The sequence below is a fragment of the Pelophylax lessonae genome, assembly GCF_965119305.1.
Source record: "Pelophylax lessonae genome assembly, chromosome: 8".
Taxonomy (NCBI): domain Eukaryota; kingdom Metazoa; phylum Chordata; class Amphibia; order Anura; family Ranidae; genus Pelophylax; species Pelophylax lessonae.
The window spans coordinates 260,448,431-260,475,476 of NC_138775.1; the positions used below are offsets into that span (position 1 = coordinate 260,448,431).

Below are 27,046 nucleotides of genomic sequence, written 5' to 3' on the forward strand. Positions count from 1 at the left end.
TGTAATAATTAATATATCATTTGTTTTTTGTTTCATTTCATTTGGTGTCAGCCTCTTTCAACCCACTATATAGCAGAGCACAGACAAGAAAGGGGACCATATGGCTCCATACATTTTTTTTTTTTTTTTGGGAGCGGGGGGGGGGATTGTGCTGATGCTGGCAGTATAGGTGGGCAAACTAAGTCCTTGACCCTGATTCTCGAGTTATAGTAAAAGCAAACATAACTTTGTGACTTATTCATAAAATGAAATATGTAATGTTATGTTCTATAAACCATCCACAGTGTAAAAATAAAAAATAATGGACTCTTGCCCCCTTTTAAACACATTGGAGTGTACAGAGTGCAGTATTTAGAAGTACATTGCTGGTCAGCAATGGCAAAAATCAGTTCCATAATTGGTGTCAATTGGGGAAAAAAAAACATAGCTGCCAACATTCAAGACAATTTAGGAATGACACCTTAAAGGGATTGAGAAGAAAAATGTAGTGTGATTTGTTTTGGCCTGCCAGTCACACACCTTGAAGGGCTTGAAAAAAATGATTTGTGGTTACAAAATAAACATGGTCTATAAAGTAGTTATTACTTCATGGTGTATGATTTGCACTGTGCCACCTTTCCCAAAAAATAGGAAAAATAGAGGCCTGGGGGTACCTGGGGGGAAATAAACCCCATGAAAAATACCCCTTTTCTGGGTGAAACATATCACATGAAATATACCCAATTGTAGAGTGAAATATACCCTATTGTTGGTGTCAGTGGCTTGTGTCAGGGCCGGCAATAACCTTAAGCAAGTGAAGGGGCCAGCAATAAAATCTTCCAGCAATGAAAAACCCCAGTACAACAATAGTCACCAAAACAATAGCCACCTCCAGCATCATAGGAGACAGGGTGATGGGAGGGAGAGCGAACAGGAAGGACAGAAAAATGGGCAGAGAGAGCAGAAGAGAGAGAACAAGTTGAGAGAGAGCTAAGGAGGGAGAGAGAGTAGAGGGGAGAGAGGAGAAAGCAGAGGAAGGGAGAGAAGGGAGAGAGAAAGAAGGGGGAGAAAGAGAGCAAAGGGGGGGGGGAAGAATAAGAGTAAGGGAGGAGAGAAATAAGAGAGGGGAGGGAAAGAGGAAAGGAAACAGATGGGGAGAGAGCAGGATGGAGAAAGAGAGGAGAGAGCCATGGGAGAGAAGGGATAAAGATAGAGCAGAGGGGGAGAAAGAGCAGGGAGAGAGCAGTGGAAATAGAGAGCAGGGGAAAGAGAGAGAACAGAGGGAGGAGAAGCAAAAAGCATAGTGGGAAGAGACAAAGCAGGGAGAAAGAGAGAGAGAAGAAAGCAGGGGATGGGAAAAAACAGAGGGGAGGGAGGACAGTGGGTGGAGGGGGCAGAAGTGGTGGTGAGAAGAGTATAGAGTGCAGATTGTGGGAGAGGGAGCAGATGGGGGGAAGAAATAGAGAGAGAGCAGCAGAGTGGAGAGAGTGCAGAAAGGTGGGAGAGGAAAAGAACAGAGAGGGGACACAGATAGAGAGCAGAGAGAAAGAGAGAGAGGGAACAGGGGGGGGGGGCAGAGGGATAGAACAGAGGGAAGAGAGAGAGAATGGGGAGGAGGGATAGAACAGAGGGGAGAGTGGGGTGGGGGGGTAAAGAGAATGGGTGGGAAAGAGAGGACATAGGTGGGAGAGAGAGGGCATAGGTGGGAGAGAGAGAACTGGGGGGGGGGGGGGTTGGAGGGAGGGAATGAAAAAGAGAGGGAGAGAGTACAGAGAGAGGGGTGAGTGAAAAAGAATGGGGGGGGGGAGAAAGAAAGAAGAGAAAGTTGAAGAGATCAAGAAGAATTAGCCAGGGCCACCCACATAAAAACAAGCTGACAATGGCAGTAGGAATCTGAAAGAAAGAAAGAAAGAAAGAAAGAAAGAAAGAAAGAAAGAAAGAAAGAAAGAAAGAAAGAAAGAAAGAAAGAAAGAAAGAAAGAAAGAAAGAAAGAAAGAAAGAAAGAAAAAGAGGGAGAGAGAAAGATGTAGGGAGAGAGAGAGGAATCATATATATAAAGTGCAAGTGTCTCTGCGTCCAGTCCCTGTGTCCATGGGATTGCGCTACTGCGCATGTGCCCCACGGACAGCCGTTGGGACTTGGAGCACAGAGACTATGGGTTCTGCAAGCCGTGACTGCGCTGCCGTGCCCGCGCTTTACCCTGCTTTCTTGCCGGAGTGCGCACCCTGCTCGCCTCGCGCGTGTGGATGGCTCAACTGCAGCAAGAGGTTTGAGGGGAAGCGCGTGCCCGGCACGAGGGAAACATCAAATGCCGGGAGCGGAGAGTGCTGGGAGATGTAGTCTGGGCGAGGAGAAGGAGGGGGCCTTACCTGCGATACAAGGGGGGGTCGGAGAGCGCTGAGCGGTTCGAGGATTGGCGCTCCTGGTGGACACAAGTGGTACTACACAGCACTGGTAGAGCCTACTGATGCCGATCACATTACTGTACACTTATACTGTATAATTCTCCTAATGTACGCTTATATAATTCTACTGCTACTAATATTAATCATCATCATTAGCAATAAAATCATAATAATCAACAACATCATCTATACATATAAAGTACAAGTGTCTCTGCGTCCAGTCCCTGTGTCCGTGGGATTGCGCTACTGTGCATGTGCCCCACAGACAGCCGTTGGGACTTGGAGCGCAGAGACTTCGGGCGGCCGGGCAAAACTGATGAAGCGGCGGGTGTGCGCGGGCACGCGGCGGGTGCGCGATCGCGTGGACTTACTGCTAAGCGGCAGCGGCCGTTACAAGTGCCGGCGGGCGAGCGATGTCACGTGAGAGCCGCTCGGTCAGCTCTGCGCATAGCATCCCTGTTGCCCCAGCAGCATGGGGGACACACGCAGAGCTGGCTACATAATGCGGCTCTCGCGTTGTTAGAAAAAAAGAATGAGATATGTGAGAGCCGCTCAGTCAGCTCTGCGCATGTTCCCAACTGCTTGGTTGTCCACTTTTTTTGTACTGAAACAAGTCTGTTTTTACTAATGTTTGACCACATATGTTCTAGCGCCCGTTAATTTAACGGGCTTAATGTCTAGTAAATAAAGAAAGAAAGATGAAGGGGAGGAGGGGGAGAGAAAGAAAGAAAGAGGGAGGGAGGGATGGAGAGAGAGAGAGAAAAGAAAGAAAGAATCTGGGGCAGACACAGGAGGAGAGGACACGAGGAGGAGGGGGCAGAAGCAGCTCTCTCTCCTGTCCATGTGGGAGGGGAAAACTATCAGCGCTTATTCTGCTGACTGAGAGGCTCTACCTTCTCCTGGCAACTCGGTTTTACAGACTGGCCGGGACTAGGCACTGTGCTGATGGTGGGGGGATCACCGGTGTCAGCCTCAGAGGTGCATCTTTCCCTTGGCAAAGTAGGCGCCCACCAGGCCCCTGGGAGCGCAAGGCCTTGGGCAATTTTCTAATTTGCCTAATTAAAGAGCTGCCTCTGCTGTTAGGGAACAGACAGCAACAAAAATATTACCTGATTACCCTGGGGTTTTAATTGTTCTGTACTTTATCCAAATATAAGAAATACATTTTGACCATACTTTCACTTTAATGGTAGCTTGTCTTTGTTCTTCTGTTCACTTTCAATTGTATTAGAAATGAAAAGTTAGCTTAAATTGCCTGAAAATTTCTATTTATATGCCCAGCTTTTCAGCCAACCCGGTCACCATTCCCATTGTGAGCGGACAGCTTACTGCACTTGTCTGGGACTACTGTTTGCCCCATCAACAATGTCAATTGTTATGTTTGTCAAGATAACCCCAGCGAAACGATACAAATGTTCTATTATCACATGGCAACTCAGAGTAATGTTGATGTTACCGTCATGTTTTGTAAATCAGCTAAAAGAACCGCGCATTGTTCTTCTGAGGAAATTGCATTCATTTGCTTATCGCCTGTGCACCCATAGATGCACATTTATTTCAGCTATTATTTTCTGTAAGCCACTATGACAAGTGAACCTCTTGAAAGCAACGGTAATGACAATCACAGATGTGCATTGTGAATGCTTCTTTTTTTTTTTTTTTCAGAAAACATAAAGATTAAATGCCATTTGGATTATAGCTGTGTATCAGCAAACATTAATCAGACAATTATCAAGGTAAGTGGTTTTGGAGAGTCTTGTGTTTCCTGTGGTCTATGTGTTATCACTGTTTAAAAATAAGAACCCATATGCTGGGAGATGACTTAATGGTTACATTATTTCATCATTTAAATTACGAGGAAAACAAAACAGGATATTTGACTTCGTTTACGTCATGGGCTTGTTCTTATTATTGTATTTGAAAGATCAGGTTCAGATTTTCCTTTTTTTTTTTTTTTAACTTGTAAGTCATCTGTTTATTTTTTTCTTCAACCCAGCTTTATGTAAAGTGGAAGTTCACCCAAGAAACAGCACTATGTTTGACTTCCATCTGTGCTCCAATTGTCGAGAAATCAGCTTTGGAAACTGGCGGCCATTTACCTGGAACATCAGTTTTACCTGTTTTTTTTTTATTTGTTGAGACAGATGGACTTGTGTCTTTTTTCAACCTGACTAACTATGTAACTATGTAACACCATGTATCTCATGGTGTCACGTAGCTCCTCTCATGCCATCTACAACCCCAATTCCAAAAAAACTTGGGACGCTGTGTATAAACCTACATAAAATCAGAAAGCAATGATTTGCAAATCTCATTAACCCATATTTTATCTACAATAGAAAATAGAAAACATGAAACATACAAATTGTTTAAAGTGAGAAAATTTACAATTTTAGGACAAAAATAAGTAAATTTATAAACTGATGGTGGCAACACGTCTCAAAAAAGTTAGGATAGAGCAACAAAAAGCATGCAAAGTAAGTAGTACTAACAAGAAAGATCTGAAAGAACATTTTGATACTAATTAGGTTAACTGGCAACATGTCAGTATCATGATTGGGTATAAAAAGAGCATCTCAGAGAGTCAAAAGAGTCTCAGAAGTAAAGATGGGCAGAGGTTCACCATTCTGTGAAAAGCTGCATCAAAAAAAACTGTTAAACAATCTCAGAATAATGTTTCTAAAAGTAAAACTGCAAAGACTTTAAATATATTATCATCTACAGTACATAATAAATTTGAATAACATGCAGCAATTTTTATATTAAAGTCCACAAAAGATCAAGTGGATAGAAAGGTTCATATAAAGTCCACACACATATATGAATGGGGAATCCAGTATAAACGTGGTTCGGACAGAATAACAATAGATTGTGAATCCAGAAGCCACCACCAGCAAACACCAGGTGTCCAAGCCTCTTACCGGATCTGACAGACCCCCATTACAGAGATCAGTCAAGCGTGCCCAATTAACCTTCTCTCATGTGGAGCCAATCCCAGATCCCAAAGTCCTCTATGTCAAGCAGCCCAGTAGAAGTGCTCAGCAGACCTCAGATCAGAGATAAAAATGGAGACTCCTCATGGTATAGTATATCACAACTAAAGGTTTATTTAAAAGACTATTGGCCACTTACACAATATCCAGTAGGTAACAGCATGTACAGCATGTAAAACCGCTGTGACAGTAGCTCTGGACTCCCAAAAGATGGCTGCCGAATCCTCCACAGCAACAAGCTTCACGCCAGCCAAGCTCCGCCTACATGTTTCGTCGTACACAGACGTCATCAAAAGATTCTGAGAATCTGGAGAGATCTCTGTGTACAAGGGACAAGGCCGAAACACAATATTGGATGCCTGTGATCTTCAGGCCCTCAGACAACACTGCATTATAAACAGGCATTATTCTGTGATGGACATCACTGCTAGGGCTCAGGAATATGTCCAAAAACACTGTCTGTGAACACAGTTTGCTGTGCCATCCAAAAATGCAAGGTAGAACTCTATCACGTAATATCTGAACATGTTCCAGAAATTCCAAGGTCTCTGGGCTAAAGGTCATTTGAATGGTCTGTTGCAAAGTGGAAAACTGTTCTGTGGTCAGACAAATCGAAACTTGACATTTTCTTAGGCAACGATGGGCACCTCGTTCTTCAGATTAAAGAGGAGAGGGACCTTCTGGCTTGTTATCAGCACTCAGTTCCGAAGCCTGCATCTCTGATGGTATGGGGTTGCTTTAATTTGTATGGAACAGACAGTTTGCACATCTGGAAAGGCACCATCACAGGTGAAAGATTTATCCAGGTTTTAGAGCAGTGTATGCTCCCATCCAGATCATGTTTTTTTTCAGGGAAGGGCTTGCAAATTGCGGCAGGAGAATGCTAAACTGCATACTGCATCTATGACAACAGCATGGCTTCCTAGTAGAAGAGTCCAGGTGCATAACTGGCCTGCCTGCAGTCCAGGCCTTTTACCAATTGAAAATATTTGGTGCATCTTGAAACAAAAAATACAACAAAGAAGACCCAGGACTGTTGAGCAGTTAGAATTCTTTATCACGAAAGAATGGGACAACATTCTTCTCCCAAAACTTCAACAACTCTCGCCTCAGTTCCCAAATGTTTAGAGAGTGTCGTTAAAAGAAGAGAGGATGCTACATGGCCCTGTCCCAACATTATTGAGACGTATTGCTGCCATCAATTTCAAAATTACCTTTTATTTTTCTTAAAATATTACATTTTCTACTTTAAACATTTGATATGTTTTTTTTTTTTTGTAGTAAATAAAATAAGGGATTATGAGATTTACTAATTATTTATTTTTTTATGTAGATTGTACATGTGTGTATATGTACGTATGTGTGTAGATTTTGCAAGGCGTCCCAACTTTAAGGAAAAATCTGTAATGCTGCATGGCCACGAAATCCTATGATACACTATATTGTCAAAAGTATTGGGACGTTTGCCTTTACACGCACATGAACTTTAGTGGCATCCCAGTCTTAGTCCGTAGGGTTCAATATTGAGTTGGCCCACCTTTTGCAGCTATAACAGCTTCAACTCTTCTGGGAAGGCTGTCCACAAGGTTTAGGAGTGTGTCTATAGGAATATTTGAACATTCTTCCAGAAGCGCATTTGTGAGCTCAGGCAATGATGGGGACAAGAAGGCCTGGCTTGCAGTTTGAGCTCTAATTCATCCCAAAGGTGTTCTATCGGGTTGAGGCCAGGATTCTGTGCAGGCCAGTCAAGTTCCTCCACCCCAAACTTGCTCATCCATGTTTTTATGGACCTTGCTTTGTGCACTAGTGTTGGAGTCATGTCATGTCGCAGTCATGTTGGAACAGGTAGGGGCCATCCCCAAACTGTTTCCACAAAGTTGGGAGCATGAAAATGTCCAAACAGTCTTGGTATGTTGACACTTTAGAAGTTCCCTTCACTGGATCTAAGGGGCCAAGCCCAACCCCTTAAAAACAACCTAACACCATAATCTTGGTTCCACCAAATAATTTGAACCAGTGCACAAAGCAAGGTCTATAAAGACATTGATGAGTAAGTTTGGGGTGGAGGAACTTGACTGGCCTGCACAGAGTCCTAACCTCAACCCAATAGAACGCCTTTGGGATAAATTAGAGCACAGACTGTGAGTCAGGCCTTCTCATCCAACATCAGTGCATGACCTCACAAATGTGCTTCTGGAGGAATGGTCAAACATTCCCATAGACACACTCCTTAACCTTGTGGACAGCCTTCCCAGAAGAGTTGAAGCTGTTATAGCTGCAAAGGGTGGGCCAACCTAATATTGAACCCTACAGACTAAAGCCTCGTACACACGCATCGATTATTGGCCGGGAATTTTCGGCCAACGTCCGATCGGCCGATTGTCGGCTTGTTAGTATGATGCTTCCGACAACCGACTCCGACTTTTTGGCCGAAAAAAATCTGGTGCGCAGGCTATAAAATTTTTGTTGGCCGTCAACACAACGGCTGATTTTCCGTCAGTCAGTACAGATTTCGGCAGACAAAAATCTGATGAGCAAGACTGGGCATGCTCAGAGAAGAAAAAACACACAGAAAGTAAACCAGCACATGACATCACTTCTGAAGTAGAATTTTGTTGGGCGAGAAAATTCGTGTGCAGTTCCAACCAACACAACAACACTCTGGACAAAAGACGGACGATCAGTCGGCCAATAATCGTTGCGTGTGTACGAGGCATTAGACTGGGATAACATTAAAGTTCATGAGCGTATAAAGACAGACATCCCAATACTTTTGGTAATATAGTGTAAAAGGCAATCCTTGGGACTTGTACTGTGTATCAAGCTGGGATTAAGGATTAAAAAAAAAGGGTAGTTCATACATTTATGTTATTTCTGTATTCAGGACATATAGTAAAATACGTTCAAAGTTGTATTTGAAGCAAAAGTGGCTGCCAAATTATACCGGAAAAATTGAAAGAAATAGTTTATTTTTTCACAGTTTCTTGGTTTTGTGCATGCAAAATAAAATTTAAAATGGACCTTCCATCAAAAAATGAAAGGTTTACTTTACTGGCAATTTTTACTGGCATATTACTTTAAGAGCCGGTTCACATACAGGCGACCCGTCTTGCCGGGGCGACCTGTGAAGTCGCGGTGCACAGCGCGCACCGCGACCTCGGAGCGGCATGCACGGACTTCATATCATTGAAGTCAATGCAGGTCGCTCCAGGTTGCCCCAAAGTAGTACAGGACCTTTTTTCTAAGTCGGCGCGACTTGTGTCGCTCCTATTAGAACGGGTCCTGTGCTAATCTATGGCAGACGACCCACGGCGACTTGTCAGGCGACCAAGTCGCCTGACAAGTCGCCCCAGTGTGAACCGGCTCTAAAAAGTAATGTTTAAATAAAAGAGAAATAATAAATAAATAAATAAATGCAATACAATTTAAATGAAGTTTAAACAAATAAATAAATAAATGCAAAATTCTTTAAATAAAGTTTTTTTAAAACAATACTATATACATTAAAGGGGTAAATTAGTACTGCGCTCCTGGGTTTTAACAGGTAAAAAAGCTCTTCAAATGTAAAGTCGAGCACATAAATAAGAATATCGTCTTTACATTTGAAGAGGTTTTTTACCTGTTAAACCCCAGGAGCGCAGTAGTAATACACCCCTTTAATTTACTATCTACTGTTCAGGTGCCAGTTCAGTACTTGCAGCACCCGGGGATTTATTTTATTACCCTGATAGTGCGAGAGTCACTATACATTTTACTCAATACTATATACATATCGCTTTAAAAAGCAATGAAGTTTAAATACAATTTTACAAAATAGGACTGACCTTGGCCTCAACTACCAGTGCCTACTTTGGACATGGATGATGTCATCACCGTGTCTCTCTACAACATCCTCGGAAAAAGCTAGACGCTCAAAATTCTGCAAGGACATTACAAGAGCACATTCGCATGGGATTTCAAGCGTCTACCTATCTTTTTTTGTAAGGCAGCAGTGAGGCACGGGGATGTGGTCCATGTTTTCGGGAAGTGTCGGGGCTGAGTTTTTTCATCGCAAAAGCTTTATTTTTGACAGGGTTTTCCTATTTGTTGAGTGGGGGGCTGTCAATAAAACCAATTTTCTATTTTCACGGAAGGCTCACTGTATATGAAAATGCTTTTATCCTTGTTAGGAAAGCCAAAATGATCGCAATAAAATTTGTATTTTTCCTAAAAATACAAAAAGCACATCAAAAAGTTATTGGTATTTAAGTCTGCTGCCCATGAAAGGGTTAAAGTCGAACATTACAGACAGCTGTACTGCATGTGCAATGCTTAAAAAACAACCCCTACATGTTGCCGTTTCAGCACAATGTCCATAATGTGTTTGAAGGACACCTTTCTCTGTGCTAAGAACGCTTTTAAAAACAGAGGCTGAACTCTGATCCGCAATTTTCAAGAGCAGAGGTGTGAGTTTTTCTGCCAACTATACGAAAATATTCCCTTGTCAAGAGAACAGCTTTTCTCCTCTATGTGTAATAGAAATTAGATCCCTACAAGAAGTTAATAATGGAATAAATAAATAAATAGATACATATACACACATATATATATAGTATATTTTATATATATACAGTGGGTACGGAAAGTATTCAGACCCCCTTAAATTTTTCACTCTTTGTTATATTGCAGCCATTTGCTAAAATCATTTAGGTTCATTCTTCTTCCTCATGAATGTACACATAGCACCCCATACTGACAGAAAAACACAGAATTGTTGACATTGTTGCAGATTTATCAAAAAAGAAAAACTGAAATATCACATGGTCCTAAGTATTCAGACCCTTTGCTCAGTATTTAGTAGAAGCCCCCTTTTGATCTAATACAGCCAGGAGTCTTTTTGGGAAAGATGCAACAAGTCTTTCACACCTGGATTTGGGGATCCTCTGCCATTCCTCCTTGCAGATCCTCTCCAGTTCTGTCAGGTTGGATGGTAAACGTTGGTGGACAGCCATTTTTAGGTCTCTTCAGAGATGCTCAATTGGGTTTAAGTCAGGGCTCTGGCTGGGCCATTCAAGAACAGTCACGGAGTTGTTGTGAAGCCACTCCTTCGTTATTTTAGCTGTGTGCTTAGGGTCATTGTCTTGTTGGAAGGTAAACCTTCGGCCCAGTCTGAGGTCCAGAGCACTCTGGAGAAGGTTTTTGTCCAGGATATCCCTGTACTTGGCCGCATTCATCTTTCCCTCAATTGCAACCAGTCGTCCTGTCCCTGCAGCTGAAAAACACCCCCACAGCATGATGCTGCCACCACCATGCTTCACTGTTGGGACTGTATTAGACAGGTGATGAGCAGTGCCTGTTTTTCTCCACACATACCGCTTAGAATTAAGGCCAAAAAGTTCTATTTTGGTCTCATCAGACCAGAGAATCTTATTTCCCACCATCTTGGGAGTCCTTCAGGCGTTTTTTAGCAAACTCCATGCGGGCTTTCATGTGTCTTACACTGAGGAGAGGCTTCCGTTGGGCCACTCTGCCATAAAGCCCCGACTGGTGGAGGGCTGCAGTGATGGTTGACTTTCTACAACTTTCTCCCATCTCCTGACTGCATCTCTGGAGCTCAGCCACAGTGATCTTTGGGTTCTTCTTTACCTCTCTCACCAAGGCTCTTCTCCCCCGATAGCTCAGTTTGGCCGGACGGCCAGCTCTAGGAAGGGTTCTGGTCGTCCCAAACGTCTTCCATTTGAGGATTATGGAGGCCACTGTGCTCTTAGGAACCTTAAGTGCAGCAGAAATCTTTTTGTAACCTTGGCCAGATCTGTGCCTTGCCACAATTCTGTGTCTGAGCTCTTCAGGCAGTTCTTTTGACCTCATGATTCTCATTTGCTCTGACATGCATTGTGATTTGGAAGGTCTTATATAGACAGGTGTGTGGCTTTCCTAATCAAGTCCAATCAGTATAATCAAACACAGCTGGACTCAAATGAAGGTGTAGAACCATCTCAAGGATGATCAGAAGAAAGGGAAAGCACCTGAGTTAAATATGAGTGTCACAGCAAAGGGTCTGAATACTTAGGACCATGTGATATTTCAGTTTTTCTTTTTTAATAAATCTGCAACAATGTCACCAATTCTATGTTTTTCTGTCAGTATGGGGTGCTATGTGTACATTCATGAGGAAGAAGAATGAACCTAAATGATTTTAGCAAATGGCTGCAATATAACAAAGAGTGAAAAATTTAAGGGGGTCTGAATACTTTCCGTACCCACTGTATATATATATATATATATATATATATATATATATATATATATATATATATATATATATAGTATATACTGTGTATATATAATACACTATATTACCAAAAGTATTGGGACCGCTGCCTTTACACGCAGATGAACCTTAATGGTATCCCAGTCCAGTGAAGCATCAGAAGCTAGATGTTGTGGGCCTGAGATTTTGAGCACAGGTGCTGGACAGAATTAGAAAAAAAATAGCACCTCAAGTTTTGGTACTCCCAGGGTACACTATATTGTAAAAAATATTGGGATGCCTGCCTTTACACGCACACGAACTTAAATGGCATCTCAGCCTTAGTCCGTAGGGTTCAATATGACCCACCCTATAACAGCTCCAACTCTTCTGGGAAGGCTGTCCACAAGGTTTAGGAGTGTGTCTATGGGAATGTTTGACAATTTTTCCAGAAGCGCATTTGTGAGGTCAGGCACTGATGTTGGAGAGAAGGCCTGTCTCGCTGTCTCCGCTCTAATTCATTCCAAAGGTGTTCTATAGGGTTGAGGTCAAGACTCTGTGAAGGCCAGTCAAGTTCCTCCACCCCAAACTCGCTCATCCAGGTGTTTATGGACCTTGCTTTGTGCACTGGTGCACAGTCATTTTGGAACAGAAAATGGCTCCAAACTTTTCCCACAAAGTTGGGAGTGTGAAATTGTTCAAAATGTCTTGCTATGCTGACGCCCTAAGAGTTCCCTTCACTGGAACAACCCTACACCATAATCCCCCCTCCACCAGTGCAAAAGCAAGCATAAAGACATGGATGAGCGAGTTTGGGGTGGAGAAACTTGACTGGCCTGCACAGAGTCCTGACCTCAACCACATAGAACACCTTTTGGATGAATTACAGCAATTGGAGACTGTGAACCAGGCCTTCAGATACTGTACAGTATCTCATAAAAGTGAGTACACCCCTCAAATTTTTGTAGTTATTTTATTATATCTTTTCATGTGAGAAACACTGAAGAAATTATACTTTGTTACCATGTAAAGTAGTGAGTTTACAGCTTGTATAACGGTGTAAATTTGCTGTCCCCTCAAAATAACTCAACATACAGCCATTAATGTCTAAACCACTGGCAACAACAGTGAGTTCACCCCTGAGTGAAAATGTCCAAAATGGGCCCAATTAGCCATTTTCCTTCCGTGATACCCTGAAACTGAGCTGCAGCATGGTGGCCAAGACCATACAGCGGTTTTACAGGACAGGTTCCACTCAGAACAGACCTTGCCATGATCAACACGTGCTCAGCGTCATATCCACAGGTTGTCTATGGGAAATAGACGTATGAGTGCTGCCAGCATTACTGCAGAGGTTGAAGGGGTGGGGGGTCAGCCTGTCAGTGCTCAGACCATACACCACACACTGCATCAAATTGGTCTGCATGCTGTCGTCCCAAAAAGAAAGCCTCTTCTAAAGATGATGCACAAGAAAGCCCGCAAACAGTTTGCTAAAGACAAGTAGACTAAGGACATGGATTACTGGAACCATGTCCTCTGGTCTGATGAGACCAAGATAAACCTATTTGGTTCAGATGATGTCAAGCGCGTGTGGCGGCAACCACGTGAGGAGTACAAAGACAAATGTGTCTTGCCTACAGTCAAGCATGGTGGTGGGAGTGTCATGGTCTGGGGCTGCATGAGTGCTGCCGACACTGAGGAGCTACAGTTCATTGAGGGAACAATGAGTGCCAACATGTACTGTGAAACACTGAAGCAGAGCAGGATCGTCTCCCTTCGGAGACTAGGCTTCAGGGCAGTATTTCAACATAACAACGACCCCAAACACACCTCCAAGATGACCACTGCCTTGCTAAAGAAGCTGAGGGTAAAGGTGATGGACTGGCCAAGCATGTCTCCAGACCTAAACCCTATTGATCATCTGTGGGGCATCCTCAAACGGAAGGTGGAAGAGCGCAAGGTCTCTAACATCCACCAGCTCTGTGATGTCGTCATGGAGGAGTGGAAGAGGACTCCAGTAGCAACCTGTGAAGCTCTGGTGAACTCCATGCCCAAGAGGGTTTAAGGCAGTGCTGGAAAATAATGATGGCCACACAAAATATTGACATTTTGGGCCCAATTTGGACATGTACACTTAAGGGTGGGCTCACTTTTGTTGCCAGCCGTTTAGACATTAATGGCTGTGTGTTGAGTTATTTTGAGGGGACAGCAAATTTACACTGTTATACAAGCTGTACACTCACTACTTTACATTGTAGCAAAGTGACATTTCTTCAAAAAGTTTGTGTGAAGTTTGGATTTCTGGATTAGTTATAATGATATACATTGGTATGCCATGTCTCTAACAAGCGCAGTAGCAATTGTTAATTTGCGCCAAATGTTATATCACTTTCCCTTATCTTTGTCATTTAGGTAAACACTATCAAAGAGCCAATTGCTATACTTGAAGAAATTCAGAAGAGCACGACGAAAGATATTCTACCTGTGGACCTAATCACCTATGTTGAAGTACTTGCAGCCTCCTCTCTACAACTAAGCACATTAAATAAGACAGCGCTGAACGCGGAAAGCTTGACAAATGCCACCTTTACGGTACATGATTTAGGTTTCATATAATCTTGTCATCACGGAAAAAGTACTTCAAGCTGTTGTTCATGAATAAGATAGTTTGTATGAAGTCTATATATATAATAATATATTTGCATAACATAAGCCCAACTCCAATGCTGTCCCCCCATGAAATATATATGTAACTAAGCCAAAAAGTATTTTTGTTCTTTTGTAAGCTACACCATTCTGTATGTCACCAAGAACTCTCAGCTTAGACATGAGAAGAACCCTGTAGATCCATTCAGGATAGATCTCCAAGGGCTCTATAATATTTTAAACAATTTATCTGTTTGACACTTAAATTGAGAAACAACGACAAAAAGAAAAGGGGCGCACCGACCTAGTGCATTACCACTAAAAGTATTTATTAAAATATTAAAAAGTATACAATATATATATATATATATATATATATATATATATATATATATATATATATATATATTTTTTTTTTTTTTTATATTATTCCTCTGGTTTCTAAACAAAGTGTTTCAAAAGCTGCTCTTTCCGTGTGGCTGCTGACACAGTCTGGTCTGGCTTTGGGAGGCGGGTGTCTGATCCTGGCTTAGGTGGGTGTACCTCCCACCTCCTTGCCGGTTGACCCCTTCCCCCCTCCCCCTTTTGGGGTGGAACAGGAAGAGGTGTGGCCAGCTCCCATTTAATCCCTGGCCTTTCCAGAGTGTGGTTCAGCAGCAACTTTTTTGGCTCTGAGGAAGGGGGTTCGCCCCTGAAACGCGTCAGCCTAGACACAGCAGCCTCATGCGGCACACTGCATACCATTCAGCACAGTGCGGTTCCTTGGCTACCTTGGAGACTTTATGTGTACTATGTTGATGTGTGTTTATTCACCTACTTTGTGAGTATAATGTATACTTTTTAATATTTTAATAAATACTTTTAGTGGTAATGCACTAGTTCGGCGCGCCCCTTTTCTTTTTTTTTTGTTTCCCAGTTTGTTCTGGATACCCTTGATCCTGAAGGGGCAGCAAGACCACAAGCTTTGTCCACTCAAGTCTGAAGTATCCCTCTTCCCTCTGTCATATTTTTACTCGAGCGCAGGGGAATTGTTCTATTACTCGACACTCAAGCCTAGTACACACGCAGCGATTCGATCGTCTGTCTTTTGTCCAGAGTGGTGTTTTGTTGGTTGGAATGTGCCTAGACTGCACACGAATTTTCTCGCCCGACAAAATTCTACTTCAGAATTGATGTCATGTGTTGGTTTGCTTTCTTTGTGTTCTTTCTTCACTGAGCATGCCCAGACTTGCTCATTAGATTTTTCCCTGTCGAAATATGTACTGACTGCACGAAAATCGGCCGTGTTTTGACGGCAGACAGAAATTTTATAGCCTGCACACCAGATTATTTTCGGCCGAAAAGTCGGAGTCGGTTGTCGGAAGCATCATACTAACAAGCCGAAAATCGGCAGATCGGTCGTCGGACGAAAATCCCCTGCCGATTTTCGACGCGTGTGTACGAGGCTTAAAATTGAACCTGTGCCCAGATCATGCACCGGTCTACAAGCCTGTCATCTAGTGGCCGTAGGTACTGGAATATAAACAGCACCGGGAATTCCGAGTGACACCATTGACCAAAATGGTGTCACTCGGAATATATAATATGTAAAAATATAATAATATGTAAACTTTTGGAGGGGATGATAAGGGACTATATCGTAGAGTATGCTAAAGACAACAACATCATCAGTAGTAACCAGCACGGGTTTACAAATGGGCGATCTTGTCAAACCAATCTCTTAGCATTCTACGAGGAAGTGAGCTGTGAGCTAGATAGGGGGAGACCAGTGGATGTGGTGTACTTGGATTTCGCTAAGGCGTTTGATACAGTTCCCCACAAGCGCTTAATTTATAAAATAAGGTCTGCAGGTATCGACAGCAGGGTTTGCTCTTGGATACGGAATTGGCTAAAAGGCCGTGTCCAAAGGGTAGTAATAAACAGCGCATACTCAGACTGGTCTTAGGTAGTAAGTGGGGTGCCCCAGGGCTCAGTCCTGGGACCAACCTTGTTCAATTTATTCATAAACAGCATTGAGGAAGGGATCAGTAGTTCGTTATCAGTTTTTGCAGATGACACAAAATTGGCCAGGGCAATAACTGCACAGCATGAAGCAGATATCCTACAGAATGACCTGGACAAAATTACGGAGTGGGCAACGACATGGCAAATGAGGTTTAATGTGGAGAAGTGTAAGGTTTTGCACTTGGGGGCCAAAAACATAAAAACACAATACACGTTAGGAGGGGAACCCTTGGGGGAATCAAAAATGGAGAAAGATCTGGGAGTCTTAGTTGATGATAGATTAGGCAATAGCATGCAATGCCAAGCGGCAGCTTCCAAAGCCAACAGAATATTAGCATGCATAAAGAAAGGGATGTATTCCAGAGATAAGACTATAATCCTTCCACTTTATAAAACTCTGGTCCGACCGCATCTGGAGTATTCTGTCCAGTTCTGGTCGCCAGTCCTCAGGAGGGATGTGTTGGAGCTGGAGAAAGTCCAGAGAAGGGCAACTAAACTGATTAGGGGGTTGGAGGACCTTACCTATGAAGAGCGGCTGCAATCGCTCGATTTATTTTCCCTGGAGAAAAGACGTCTGAGAGGGGACATGATAGCAATTTATAAATATCTTAATGGGGATCTCAGCTTAGAAGAAAAGCTGTTCATTCGAAGGAATTGCATGAGGACTCGAGGACATACAATGCGATTAGAGGAGAAGCGTTTTAACCTCAGGCAACGTGGGGGGTTCTTTACTGTTAGGGCTACAAGATTGTGGAATTGTCTACCACAAGAGGTGGTTTCTGCGGGTAGTATGGTGACTTTCAAAAGACTCTTAGACTTACATCTCAAGGATCAGGAGATTGAGGGCTATGTTAGATGATTACAGTCACACACACCTACACAGGTTGAACTGGATGGACTATTGTCTTTATTCAACCTCACCTACTATGTAACTATGTAAAAACACTTATAATGCCCTTTCTACTGATTCACCTAAAAAACTTCAAAAAGTTAAATAAAAACAACCAAGCCATGAAAAAGTCCTTTATTGAAAATAATATAAATATGGTGCCTTGAAAAGGATTCATACCTCTTAAACTTTTCCACATTTTGTCATGTTACAACCAAAAAAGTAAATGTATTTTATTGGGATTTTATGTGATAGACCAACACAAAGTAGCACATAATTGTGAAGTGGAAGGAAAATGATAAATGGTATTCAACATTCTCTACAAATAAATATCTGAAAAGTGTGGCGTGCATTTGGATCTAGCTCCCTTTACTCTGATACCCCTAACTAAAATCTAGTGGAGCCAATAGCCTTCAAAAGTCAACTAATTAGTAAATAGAGTCCACCTGTGTGTAATTTAACCACTTCCGCACTGCTCACTAGAGCACTACTGCGGCAAAGTGACTCGATAACGTCTGGCGACGTAGACCTACGTCGCCAGACATTCCCCTTACTCGGCGACGCACGCGCGCCGCCGGAGGCTCGCTCCTGCTGTATTCAGTCACAGCGGGAGTCGGGCCAGGGGAGGAGCAGCGGCGATCGCCGCTGCTCTTCCCCGATCGTTGGGAAATCGAGTGTGGAGATCCGCCCGCTTGTGTAAACAAAGCGGGCGGATCTCCTAAGTGACAGGCAGGGTCAGAGTGCAGGGTTCAGCATAGCTGAACATGCGATCTGTCCCTGTGTCACTCAGTCACCTCCCCCCACACACGTCAGTTAGCACCAGGCATACATTAACCCCTTCCTCTACAATAAAGTTAACCCCTTCCCTGCCATTGTCATTTTTACAGTAACAGTGCATATGTATAGCACTGATTACTGTAGTAATGTCACTGGTACCCCCAAAAGTGTCAAAAATGTCAGTCAAGGGTCCGATCTGTCCGCCGCAATGTCGCAGTCCCGCAAAAAAAATCGCAGATCGCCGCCACTACTCGTTAAAAAAAAAACACCAAAAATGACAGAAATCTTTCCCTTAGTTAGTAAATACAATAACTTTTGCGCAAACCAATCAAAATACTCTTATTGTGATTTTTTTACCAAACATAGGTAGCAGAAAACAAATTGGCCAAAAATTTAAAAAAATTTTGATTTTTACATTTTTTTTGGGAGGAATTTCATATAAAAATGTGAAACATATTGATATTTTTGCAAAATTGTCGCTCTTTTTTTTATTATAATGCATGATAAAAAAATCGCACAGGTGATCAAATACCACCAAAAGAAAGCTCTGTTTGTGGGAAAAAAAGGACGTAAATTTCGTTTGGGTACGGCGTTGCATGACTGCGCAATTGTCAGTTAAAGTTGCACAGTGCCGAATCGCAAAAAGTGGCCCAGACTTAAGACAGCAAAATCCTCCGGTGGTAAAGTGGTTAATCTCAGTATAAATAAAGCTGTTCTGTGAAGCCCTCAGAGGTTTTTTTTTTTAGAGAACCTTAGTGAACAAACAGCATCATAAAGCGCAAGGAACACGCCAGACAGGTCGGGGAAAAAGTTGTGGAGAAGTTTAAAGCAGGGTTAGGTTATAAAAAAATATCCCAAGCTTTGAACATCTCACAGAGCACTGTTTAATCCATCATTCAAAAATGGAAAGAGCATGGCACAACTGCAAACCCACCAAGACATGGCCGTCCACCTAAACTGACAGGTCGGGCAAGGAGAGCAATAATCAGAGAAGCAGCCAAGAGGACCATGGTAACTCTGGAAAAGCTGCAGAAATCCACAGCTCAGGTGGGAGAATCTGTCCACAGGACAACTTTTAGTCATGGATTCCACAGATCTGGCCTTTATTGAAGAATGGCAAGAAGAAAGACATTTTTGAAAGAAAGCCATAAGAAGTCCTGTTTGAAGTTTGCGAGAAGCCATGTGGGGGACCCAACAAACATGTGGAAGAAGGTGCTCTGGTCAGAAGAGATTAAAACTAAACTTTTTGCCCTAAAAGCAAAATGATATGTGTGGTGGAAAACTAACGCTGCACATTACCCTGAACTCACCATCCCTTCCGTCAAACATGGTGGTGGCAGCATCATGTTGTGGGGATGCTTTTCTTCAGCAGGGATAGGGAAGCTGGTCAGAGTTGATAAGAAATTGGATGGAGCCAAATACAGGGAAATCTTAGAAGAAAATCTGTTGGAGTCTGCAAAAGACTTGAGACTGGGGTGGAGGTTCACCTTCCAGCAGGACAACGACCCTAAACATACAGCCAGAGCTAAAATGGAATGGTTTAGATCAAAGCATATTCATGTGTTAGAATGACCCAGTCAAAGTCCAGACTTAAATCTAATTGAGAATCTGTGGCAAGACTTGAAATTTGCTGTTCACAGATACTCTCCATCCAATCTGACAGAGCTTGATCTATTTTGCAAAGAAGAATGGGCAAAAGTGTCACTCTCTAGATGTGCAAAGCTGGTAGAGACATCCCCAAAAAGACTTGCAGCTGTAATTGCAGGAAAAGGCGGTTCTACAAAGTATTGACTCAGGGGGGTAACTACAAATGCATGCCACACTTTTTAACATATTTAATAAATATTAAAGTAAAACATTTTGAAAACCATTTATCATTTTCCTTCCACTTCACAATTATGTGCCACTTTGTGTTGGTCTATCACATAAATCTCAATAAAATACATTTACATTTTTGGTTATAAAATGACAAAGTGTGGGAAATTCCAAGGGATATGAATACTTTTTCAAGGCAATACTGTCATATCACTACTATTTCCCTGGTGAAACTGTAAAAACACAGCAGCAAGGATCCCAGGTGATGTCATCAACCCAATGGTCAATGACATCACCCAGGATAGGCGACCCATTTGTTTAAAAGCAAGCTGGCAGAGATCTGTCATTTACAGGCAGTAGTGCTGTCTTTTGATCTTTTGATTGCTTGATCATCCACACATGACTGATCAATTCTGAACCAAATCAGCGCATCGTGGGGATGGAGGGCGGGTGCGCACGCCCCCTACCCCTGCGTGCGACCAACGTAAAGGTACGTCGGTTCACGCAGCCAAGCCACCTTACTGCAGTAAAACTGCAGCAGGTGGTCGGCAAAAGGTTAAAGCTTTTTTAATACTTGTTAAAAAATATCAGGTACTTGAATGTTTCATTTTGTAAAAGTGTTTATTGTCAAAAATCTGTGCACATATGTACTCTGATCTAGAATTTACTTTTTTTTTAATAGAGGACAGGGTTATGGCATCAACCAGGCTTTAATTGCTGTTTATGGCCTTGCTGTGGAAATTTCTACTTACTTCCTATTCACAGAGTCTCAACAGGAAGTATTCTCCCTAAAATGAGGGGATGTCCTAACTTTGACTGTTGTATCTGAAACAGGTGTGCCCATTGGAAAATTTCCCATCTATTCCTGCATCAGTCACAGCCATACCATTTTGCATGTCTGTCCCAGTGACAATGGTCACCAGCACAAATTGTAAGGGCAGATCTCCTCAGCAGGGGACATACACTATGTAAAAAAAACACTTGAATGAATTTCTAATCAGACCCAGCTGGCTGCCTTTAGTGCCTTCAGGAAATATTAGTATTCATCAAGCCTTAACACAGGTTTCCTAGTGCATTTTGTCATGATTTTATTAACGTTGAATGCTCAGGCCCTGAAGAAGGGGAAGGCTTTTTTTTTCTCCCGAAATGTGTCGGCTGTACTATTTGATGCTCCTAATCATTAAATATTTTAAAAAGTCCTTCAAGTGAAATTAAATTTTGTACCAGGCTTTCCTCAATACACATTGAAGAACAGGGTCCACCTATAACAGCGATTTTCAACTGCTGCCCTCAGGGCACACTAACAGGCCAGATTTTAAGTATTACCTTGGGGAGAAGCAGATTAGAATACTGCAATCACTGAGCAGCAAATCATATCACTTGTGATGTATTTCAGTTATCTTGCAAACCTGGCCTGTTAGTGGGTCCTGAGGACAGGAGTTAACCAGGCTAGCGGTATCCCCGAGCGTGACTCGGGGTGGATTTTCTATGCTGTTATCGGTATCCCCGAGTCACGCTCGGGGTGGATGTGCAGAGCGCGCAGCGGTCTCTTACCTTCTCCTGGCGATCCAGCGATGATCTCCCATTGCTGTGATCGCCAGCCGTCTGAGATCCCCGCCGCTCGTCCGTCCTCCGTCGGTGTGATGACTTCCTAGTTCTGTTCCTTGCAGCAGCAATGCTGCATGGGAGTGGAACTAGGGAAGGAAATTCAAACATTGAGCGTTGCACAAAACACAAACACACACATAACATTTATATTATATATATATATATATATATATATATATATATATATATATATATATATACATATACATATATATATATATATATATATATATATATATATATATATATATATATATTTATATATATATATATAATATAACGCATGAATTATAATCTAATCAATAATATAATTTCATTATATAATATATATATATATATATATATATATATATATATATAGATATATATATATTATATTATATATTATATAATAAAATTATATTATTGATTAGATTATAATTAATGTGTTTGTGTTTCAAATTTATCACATCTGGGATGTCTACTAGAGTCTTATTTTGGTCAGGTTTAAGTCAGTAATTACTAAGAATTGTAGGCCTATAATACATAACGCCAAATTTCCATGAAAAAAATTGTACCGCTTTTGGTACAGAATTCCTGACATAATCATACCGCCAGGGAGGTTAAGAACCACTGACCTATAATATATTTCAACCATGGATCTTCTTCTTTGAAGGAAAAATTATATTTATAACCCTGGCTGCTGCCTTAGCAGCTTAGCCACTTGCAAACCGCCCTCCCGCAATGTACAGCAAACAGATAACCCACACAGTTAAAGAGACGTACCTGTACGCTGCTGCCTGCTTCCTGGAGCATGCATATGCGCCCCCTGCCAGCACCCACTGTGCCGGAACCTGCGTATTGGCTATGTACAAGTCAGTTAGTGTCAGATTGCTCATCGCAGTCCCATTAGTTGCTGATCATCACCATTTGTAGTAAAAAAAAAAAAAAAATCCAGTATATATTCCATAGTTTGTAGGCATCATAACTTTTATGCAAACCAACCAGTATATACTTATTGAGATTATCAAAGACATGCAGAATACATTTTGTCCAAAATTTATGAAGACATTTTTTTTTTTTTTTTTTTTGGATATATTTTGTAGCAGAAAGTAAAATATATTGTTTTTTTTTTTTTCAAAATGTTTGTTGTTTTTTAGTTTATATTGCATAAAAAAAAGACCCAGTGATGATCAAATACCACCAAAAGAAAGCTCTGTTTGTGTAAAAAAAAATATTATAAATGTTGTTTGGGTACAGCATTGCATGATCGTGCAATTACCAGTTTAATTTGCTTAAAAGCAAAAAAATGGCCTGTTTATGAATGGAGTAAAATCTTCCAGAGCTCAAGTGGGTAAAGCGGAGTTCCGGCCTGAAAAAAAAAATTTAGATAAAAATACCCCCGGGAAAGTCAGGGCTAGTGCATTTCAAAATGGATAGCCTCTGAACTGTCCCAGGTTGCACTTACCTTTTAGAAGAAATACTTACCTTGAAAATGTCTTGTCCAGCGCTGCCATCTCAGGTGTGGGCAGCTGAAGCCAGGGCATCCTCTTCTGTGTCCTCTTCGGTCCCAGAATGCCCTGCACCGGCCCCACTCGGCTTGCCCAGAAGCTGTTTAGCAGGGAATGACGCGCCTGCGCCGGAACTGACGAGCGGGGCTGGTGCAGGCGCATTGACTCCTGGGAGCGATGACGTTCAGCTCACAGGAGTCAATGCAAGCAGGAAGTGACAGTGGGCTGTGGCCGCAGAGGGAGGAAGAGGAAGTAAGGTAAGTATATTTTCTTTAAAAACAAGGTAAGTGAATAAAAAAAAAAATATTATCCAATTATTTTAAAGGTAATTTAGTCTAAGCGGACAGTGAAAAAAAAATTCAGAGTGGAACTCCGCTTTAAGGGAGAGTGGTTGGGGGTATTTAAAAATATGGATCAGCTGCATGCTTTTACCCCCCAACCCAAAAATGTAAACGAGCCCCTACTGCACATTGCGGTGACACACTGGTAAATGGGCCCTAAATAAACTTTGGAAATAATGACTAATAGCCAATAAAAATATATATATTTTTTCCTTTAAGTAGAAAGTTTATAAACCGGGATTATCCACTTCAGGTCACCCACTGAGCTTTAAAAAGTAAAACACATTTCTTTTATTCCTTCAATCAGCTCACTGACGCTGTAATCTTTCTTCCAATGTGACAAATTCACTTTAAAGTGAGAACAGCAAAAGGGCAAAGTATACCACCATAACATCTTTCCCTATGTATCGGCAGACTTTTGTTAACACAGTGAACAACTTTGTTGAAAAGGATAAAATTACAGTTTGGAAAAAGCTGACAGACGAGAGCCGGAGAAAAAGTATCACGAAACTCCTGCACACCACGGAACAATTGGCTCTGGATATGTCACAGAATTTCAAGAAAACAACCCAACTGGATGTTGATGCCAGCGATATGGGTGAGGATATGATTGTGTGAAATTGCTCTTTCTTTTCAAAAAAAAGTTTTTCCTTTCTTTGATGGATGTAACTTGTAACCTGTAAATTGGTAATGGAAGTTCAGAGACACTACAGTTGTGGAAATAAAATATTAGTTTCAGGATTAGATTTGTGGAAAGTTTATATGATAAGCCCTTGGTTCAGAACATGCGCCCCTTTGGTACCCATTGTGCAGCCCTCCGATACCAGCGGCCGGCAGGCAGTGTTTTTCTTAGCTAAGGTTGAAATTATGGCCAATGAAATTAATATTAACTCATGGCCAATGAAATTAATATTAACTCATGGCCAATTCAATTAATATTAACCTCCCTGGCGGTCTAAATATGTCCATATTTCTGTGCTAAAAGCAGTACATTGTTTTGCATAGAAATCTGTTGTTTTATATTTTAAAACTCACCTTCCCCTGCGATCCCCCGCTGTCCTTCCCCGCCATCCTCCCGATGTGTGCTTGGCCGATGCCGGCACTTGCCTTCCGGTTCTCTTCCCTGTGAGCATTGCAACGCAGGGGGGGTGGAACCAGCGGCAAATTCAAAAATGTAAATACACAAAATATGATACAAAGCTGTGATCCTAACGGATTACACTGTATAATGCCATTTCAGCACAGGATTGCACCTGGATACTTTTCCAGTGCCCTGCCTGTGCTTTTCCAGTGCTTTGTGCCTGGAAAATTGAGAGCGACCATAGCGTCCAAAAAGCATTCTTTTTGCGCAAAAGCGCTTTTGGACGAACTGGAAAACAGCGACAGCAAAACGGAGTTACTGGAAGAACTGAGCGATAGTGAATCGTGGGAAAATTCGTCATCTGGTATGGAAAGTTACGACAGCGACAATTCTGATGTCTCTTTCTGGCACATTGCTCCTTTGGAAATTGTGAAGAATCATTTGATATACTTCCCAAATTCCACAAGCGATGTGCCAGAAAGAGACATTAGAATTGTCGCTGTCGTTACTTTCTGTACCTCATGACAAATTTTCCTACGAATTGCTATCGCTTAGTTCTTAAAGTGACTCTGTTTCGCTGTCGCCGCTTTCCAGTTCATCCAAAAGCGCTTTTGCGCAAAAAAAAAACGCTTTTTGGACGCCATGGTCTTTCAAAAATTTCCAGGCACAAAGCACTGGAAAAGCACAGGCAGGGCACTGGAACAGTCACCAGGTTATATCCTGTGGTGAAATGGCATGATACAGTGTAATCCGTTAAGATCACAGCTTTGTATCATGACATTTAGTGTATTTTTTACACTTTTGAATTTACCACCGGTTCCACCCCCCTGCGTCGCAACGCTCGCAGGGAAGGGAACCGGAAGGCAGGTGTTGGCTATTGGCTGTGCACAGAGCGGGTAGAGAGTGTTAGTAGGACGGGGAGGACGGCTAGGGAGGACGGCGGGGGATCGCAGGGAAGGTGAGTAACGTTCTGGGGTAATCCCGAGTGTGACTCGGGGTTACTGCTTTTGGTACTGAAAGTTAACCCCGAGCCACACTCGGGAATACCGCCAGGGAGGTTAAAGTGTTTGTTAGCCCAACATTTCATATTCCTAATATGTGCCTGCTATACAATGTATTTGTGGGAAAAATAATCCTGTTCTTTGTATTGCTTCCTTTGTTTTAAAAAAACCTGGTAAACCTGCCAGTTCCCCTGCCTATTTCAAACTGACCATACTAGGTATGTGAGCATATCCTTCCCAGCATGGCCAGTTTTCTGGCTGTGCTTGGTGCACAGCCTGCCTGTCCTCCAATGACCAAGACTTGACCTGGCACATCTCCTGCACAGCTCTTCACTGGGGAGATCAGTGTGCTGCTTTCTCCTTGCCACCTGCTGACACACCTTACCTGCAGTCTCCACCCATACCTCGAATGCACTTATGCCTCTTAGAACAGAGGGTATGTGATCACTTATAAAAAAATAAATTGATATATACTCTATATTAACAAAAGTATTGGGACGCCTGTCTGTACACACATGAACTTTAATGGCAACCCAGTCTTAGTCTGTAGGGTTTAATATTGAGTTGACCCACCCTTTGCAGCTATAACAGCTTCAACTCTTCTGGGAAGACTGTCCACAAGGTTTAGGAGTGTCTATGGGAATGTTTTACCATTCTTTCAGAAGCGCATTTGTGAGGTCTGGCTCTGGACCTTGCTCTGTGCACTGGTGCGCAGTCATGTTGGAACAGGAAGGGGCCATCCCCAAACTGTTTCCACAAGGTTGGGAGCATGAAATTGTCCAAATAGTCTTGGTATACTGACACCTTAAGAGTTCCCTTCACTTGAACTAAGGGGCCAAGCCCAACCCCTGAAAAACAACCCCACACCATAATCCCTCCTCCACCAAATGATTTGGACCAGTGCACAAAGCAAGGTCCAATAAAAAACATAGAAAACAAGTTTGGGGTGGAGGAACTTGACTGGCCTGAACAGAGTCCTGACCTCAACCCGACAGAACACCTTTGAGATGAATCAGAGTAGAGACTGCGAGCCAGGTCTTCTCATCCAAACTGGGATGCCGTTAACAACTTCCTGCCCGCCATAGAGCAGAATGACAGCTGCAAAGTGGTTAAGTTATCCTGACTGGGCATCATATGATGTCCAGCAGGATAAGCCGCTCGTGCGCACCCTCGAAGATGCGCAGTGCGGCGGACGGTGGTGCGGTGTGTCACTCTGACACACCGAATCTCTAATCCTGGTAAAGAGCTTATGACGTAGGCTCTTTACCATGTGGTCAGCTGTGTCCAATCTCATCTTAACCAGGAAGTGCCATTTATCTGCTTTCCTCAGTTCGCACTGACAAGGTGCGAGTAGAGGAGAGCCGATCAGCAGTTCTCCTGACAGCGAGGGTCTGCACTGATAATCAGCGCATTGATTATCAGTGCAGACCCATTAGGAAGGCCCACTAGAGCCCACCAGGGATGCCAACCCGTGCCCACCAGGGATGCCAATCAGTGCTGATCAAAGATGCCAATCAGTGCCTATTAGGGATGCCAATCAGTACCCATTATTAATGCCTGTCAGTGCCTCCTCAGTGCCATCTATCAGTGCCTATTAGTGCCACCCATCAGTGCCCAACATTGCCCATCAGTTCAACCCATCAGTGCCCATCAATGCCACCTATAAGTGCATATCAGTGCCACCTATCAGTGCCACCTATAAGTGCCCATCAATGCTGCATATCAGTGCCACCTATTAGTGCCCATCAGTGCTGCATATCAGTGTCCATCAGTGCTTCATATTAGTGC

General features: G+C 42.5%; 1 protein-coding gene across 1 annotated transcript in view; it reads left to right on the forward strand.

Annotated features, from left to right (window-relative positions):
• The window catches only part of ADGRL4 (adhesion G protein-coupled receptor L4), a 294,420-nt gene that overhangs the window by 157,264 nt on the left and 110,110 nt on the right, over window positions 1-27,046 (forward strand). The window contains exons 5-7 of the mRNA XM_082265059.1: window positions 4,050-4,120; window positions 14,019-14,198; window positions 23,591-23,774. Coding sequence (XP_082121185.1) covers window positions 4,050-4,120; window positions 14,019-14,198; window positions 23,591-23,774 — 435 coding nt within the window. The remainder of the gene's footprint in view (window positions 1-4,049; window positions 4,121-14,018; window positions 14,199-23,590; window positions 23,775-27,046) is intronic.